The following is a 5,040-nucleotide window of genomic DNA, read 5'->3' as shown; positions in this document are numbered from 1 at the left end:
CCCCACAGCACCGTCCCCTTCCTCGCCCACAGCTGTCTATCCACACCCTGGAGGACCCACGGGACCCGCGGCACTTGCTGGTGATGAAGGGCGCCCCCGAGCGCGTGCTGGAGCGCTGCAGCTCCATCCTCATCAAGGGACAGGAGCTGCCGCTGGACGAGCAATGGCGTGAGGCCTTCCAGACTGCCTACCTCAGCCTGGGAGGCCTTGGCGAACGCGTGCTCGGTGAGATGCCCTGGGCAGGGTAGGAGACAAACCAGCGTGCTAGGAGGAGCCAACATAGACCCTGCCCAGCCTTCCGGGTTCAGCCCTTGGAGGCCTTGGCGAACGCGTGCTCGGTGAGATGCCCTGGGCAGGGTAGGAGACAAACCAGCGAGCTAGGAGGAGCCAACATAGACCCTGCCCAGCCTTCCGGGTTCAGCCCTTACCCTGACCTTTCTCATCCCTGGCTGACAGCTGATCACCCTTAACTTTCCCTGTTTCTGTCTTCACCACTGTCTATGCTCAATTTCTACCTTGACCCCAAGTCCTTCCCACCTGTCTTCACTTGGAACTTTCCCACTCTTACCTGACCTGTAACCCCTTGATTTTTGCCAGTCTTTGTCCCAATTGATGAGCTGCCTTTGCTTTGACCTCCACCTTTTGGTGGCCTTCTCTTGACCTTTGACCTTTCCCAGTCCCTGCCACAATTCAAGACTTTCCCCAATATTTGTCCTGACTTCTGACCTCCCCCATTTTTTGTCCTGACCCTTAAACTTCCCTAGCCCATGTATCTACCCTGGAAGGCACAGACCTGTGGTCCAATTTTGGGTCTTTCACTTTACTGCTCTGTGACTTCTGGCAAGAAGTGTCTCCTCTCTAAGTCTCAGTTTCCTCATCTGCAAGATGGGGATGAGCCTCACAGGGTGGTTGTGAGGATGGATTCAGATAATGCGAGTGAAGGATTCAGCACAGGGTCAGGTATCCATAGGTGCTTAGTGAAGGGGCCTAGTTATTTTACTCATGTTCTGGCCCTGCTCCCAGGACTCTTGTCTGACTTCCCTGTTTTTCTGGTTAGGCTTCTGCCAGCTCTACCTGAATGAGAAGGACTACCCACCTGGCTATGCCTTCGATGTGGAGGCCATGAACTTTCCATCTAGTGGCCTCTGCTTTGCGGGACTCGTATCCATGATTGACCCACCCCGGGCCACCGTCCCTGATGCTGTGCTCAAGTGCCGCACAGCAGGCATCCGGGTATGCCACTGGGGAGAGGACCAGGCAAGGGTGAGAACAGAGGAATCCTGTGACAGAAACCACCTAAAACTGGCTTGAACCAAAATATATTGGTTCATGATACTGAAAGTTCTGGGGAACAAGCTTCAGATATAGCTGAATCCAGGGGCTCAGTCATTAGGAATTTGCCTTTCTCCGTGTCTTAGCTCTCCTTTCCTCTCTGTTGGCTTTAATCTCAAGCAGTCCCTACATTTGTGTGGGGTCTTCCCCCCCCCAGCAGCTCTAACTTACAGATCCCCCCTGTTCAGCCACCCCACAGAAGGAGAGTGCCTCTTTTGTAGTAGTGCCAGATTGGGTCACATGTTCATCCCTAAACCAGTCACGGTGGCTGGAGAATAGAATATCTTAACTGGCCAGGTCTAAACTTGCTTGCCCAATCTTGGCCAGAGACCTCACTCCAACCAATGGCTTAGGAGAGAGGGTTGATTCCCCTAAGACAAGTCGAGAGTGGGGAGCCAATACTGGAGCAAGCAGTGCCCGAGCCCTTCCCATGGTCTGTAAGGCCCTCTAGCACCTGGACCTTGGTTACCTTTCTAAGCTCATTCCTTAGCCCTCTACCTTTTGTTCACTCCTCTCTAATCATGCTGTCCTCCCTGCTGTTCCTCAACAGTTCAGGCATGTTCTCACCCCAGGGCCTTTGCACTGGCTATTCCCTTTGCCAGGAACACTCTTCCCCCAGATTTCCACATGGCCAGCTCCCTCACCTCTTTCGGTCTCTGCTCAAATATCACCTTCTCATTGAGGACATTCTTGTGCATACTTAAAATTGAACCACCACTTCCTCCACCAAGCTTAATTTTTTTCATCTTTCTAACATTCATTTCTTTATTTTATTTATTTTCTGTCTTCCCCCACTAGAATGTCAGCTCCACAAGTACAGGGATTTTTGCCTGTATTGTCCCCACTGTAGCCCCAGGCACATAGCAGGTGGTCATGCTTGGCTGAATAAATGAATGAGTGTATCAGCAGACGTCTACCAGGCAGGACAGGGTACTGGATTGATCTGAAGGGGTCAAAGGTCTAATGGCCCCCCCATAGGTGATCATGGTGACAGGTGACCACCCCATCACGGCCAAGGCCATTGCAGCCAGTGTGGGCATCATCTCAGAAGGCAGTGAGACAGTGGAGGACATTGCTGCTCGCCTCCGCATGCCTGTGGACCAGGTTAATCGGAAGTGAGCCACCCTCAGCCCTCCCCAGGGATCTCCTTATGCCCCAGGCAGACTGAGGCCCCAGGGAGTTCCTCCCACCTCCCTCCCCAGGGATGCTCGAGCCTGCGTGATCAATGGCATGCAGCTGAAGGACATGGACCCATCAGAGCTGGTCGAGGCGCTGCGTACCCACCCCGAGATGGTGTTTGCACGCACCAGTCCCCAGCAGAAGCTGGTGATCGTGGAGAGCTGCCAGCGACTGGTGAGACTCTGCTGATGAGGGTGGACAGATGGGCTGGGCTGGTCTCTCACTAGCCACCCACCCACTTGCACCCACTGCCTGCAGGGTGCAATCGTGGCTGTGACGGGGGATGGTGTGAACGACTCCCCAGCCCTGAAGAAGGCAGACATCGGAGTAGCCATGGGCATCGCTGGCTCAGATGCTGCCAAAAATGCAGCCGACATGATCCTTTTGGATGACAACTTTGCCTCAATTGTGACGGGCGTGGAGCAGGGTCTGGGCCAGGCCAGGGAAGGGGCAGGCAATGTGGGCACAGGAGGAAGCGGGCTGTGAGGAAGCTGAGGTGTCTGCTGTACCCCTGCAGGTCGACTGATCTTTGACAACCTGAAGAAGTCCATTGCCTACACATTGACCAAGAACATTCCTGAACTGACGCCCTACCTCATTTACATCACTGTCAGCGTGCCCCTGCCCCTCGGGTGCATCACCATCCTCTTCATAGAGCTCTGCACCGACATTGTGAGTCTACAGTCAAAGCCCCCACCCACACAGTGCCCACAGAATATGCCCACAGACAGACATGATGGACAGAGACCACCATGAACACTCAGACCCAGAATGACTCAGACAAGACGTGTGTACAACAGACAGCTAGAAGTGGACTTACAGGTGGGCAGGCATGGACAGACTCATGGGCACACAGGAATTCAGATATGGACACTCAGACAAGCAGATATTAATAGACACAGATATCTGGTTAAACTTGGATCACACACAGACCTCTCTGAATAGTTATGGATAAATAAACACCCTCAGATAGATGGAAAAAAGCCACAGATACAGCCAAGATACAGACAGATGCATGGCTGTGTTGACAAATACTTATTCAACAACATTTATATAATGCTTACTCTGGGCCAGGCACACGTTAATTCACTTAATTTTGTCCTTGTAACCACCCGATGAGAGGGTTTTTATTATTATCATCCTCATTTTACTGATGAGCTCATTAAGACATACAGGTTGAGTGGTTCGCCCCAGGTCACATGGCTGGTAAGTGGCACAGCTGAGATTTGAGCCCAGGGAGTCAGTTCTTGAGCTCTTGATAAATATACTATGCTGCTGCTTTGTAGTCACAGATTGGGGGGTATGGGAGGACACAGGGAGAGACTGAAGAGACATAGAGATAGAGGGTGACATAGAGACATAGAGACAGGGACCCAGGGATACACACAAGAGCAGACACACAGTCACAGAGAAAGAGACTAGAGACAGGGACAAAGAAACAGAGTAAGGGACAGAAAGAGAGAGAGAACAACAGGGAAACAGAGGCCATGCCCAGAGCACCCCAGAGACCAGAGTACAAGAAGGAGAAGGCGGGAGGGGAGGGAGAGGTTGCACGGGCACAAGAGAGCTAGAGACGGTGGAAATAAAGGCAGTTATTCTTATAGAGACGGACACCATCAGTGCTCTGATGGAGGCCAGCTGGACCCAGGCTGTCCAGGCAGGTGTGGCTGTGTGGTCACTGCAGGTCCTGCCTCTTAACCTCAGTTCTGCTCACATTTGAGGGGGGAGGTGGACTCCAGATTGCAGGGGACAGGGGCCCACAAGAGAGCTAGAGACGGTGGAAATAAAGGCAGTTATTCTTATAGAGACGGACACCATCAATGCTCTGATGGAGGCCAGCTGGACCCAGGCTGTCCAGGCAGGTGTGGCTGTGTGGTCACTGCAGGTCCTGCCTCTTAACCTCAGTCCTGCTCACATTTGAGGGGGGAGGTGGACTCCAGACTGCAGGGGACAGGGGCCCAGGCAAATCCTCAACCTTGATTCCTTCCACTCCTGGCCAGTTCCCATCTGTGTCCCTGGCATATGAGAAGGCCGAGAGTGACATTATGCATCTGCGCCCACGGAACCCAAAGCGTGACCGATTGGTCAATGAACCCCTGGCTGCCTACTCCTACTTCCAGATTGGTGGGTGCCCACAGGGCCAGGGAGACTGGGGGCACTGCTGTGGGGCTTCACACCTGCCTCAGGGTCCTTGACTTGGGCTCTGGCTTGTTCTGGATCTCTGTGTCTGCATTTGATCCTGGGTCTCTGTGTCCCTGTCCATTTGTCATGGTCTCTCTGGTCCCACTGTGTCCCTGTTCTGTCTCTGGCCTTGTTCTCCATGACCCTGTCTCTGGGTCATTGCCTTTCTTTTTTGGATTCTCTGGGTGTGTGTCTCTGTTTCTTTTTCTCTTTGTACCTGTCTCTGTGTCTCTTCTTCTGTCTCTCTCTGTGCCTCTATCTCTTGTGTCCCTATTGATCTCTCTTGTGGCCCTTGTCTCTTTCTGTCTCTGTGTCCTTGTTTCTGACTCTGTGCCCATCACTGTCTGT

The 5,040-nt window shown here is 52.9% G+C and overlaps 1 protein-coding gene across 1 annotated transcript; it reads left to right on the top strand.

Moving 5' to 3' along the window:
* Nucleotides 1-35: 35 nt before the first annotated feature.
* LOC103584162 (potassium-transporting ATPase alpha chain 1-like) lies at nt 36-4,719 on the top strand (the record flags this gene model as incomplete). Its single annotated transcript, XM_008565268.1, has 7 exons — nt 36-225; nt 1,058-1,233; nt 2,311-2,447; nt 2,535-2,685; nt 2,770-2,938; nt 3,029-3,183; nt 4,512-4,719. Coding segments are annotated over 7 exons (1,173 nt in total), but the record flags the coding sequence as incomplete, so codon positions are not given.
* Nucleotides 4,720-5,040: the final 321 nt, after the last annotated feature.

Source organism: Galeopterus variegatus, unplaced genomic scaffold (assembly GCF_000696425.1).
Source record: "Galeopterus variegatus unplaced genomic scaffold, G_variegatus-3.0.2 Scaffold45938, whole genome shotgun sequence".
Classification (NCBI taxonomy): domain Eukaryota; kingdom Metazoa; phylum Chordata; class Mammalia; order Dermoptera; family Cynocephalidae; genus Galeopterus; species Galeopterus variegatus.
Note: the sequence above shows the minus strand (reverse complement) of the source record. Positions and strands in the feature narration are given on the sequence as shown.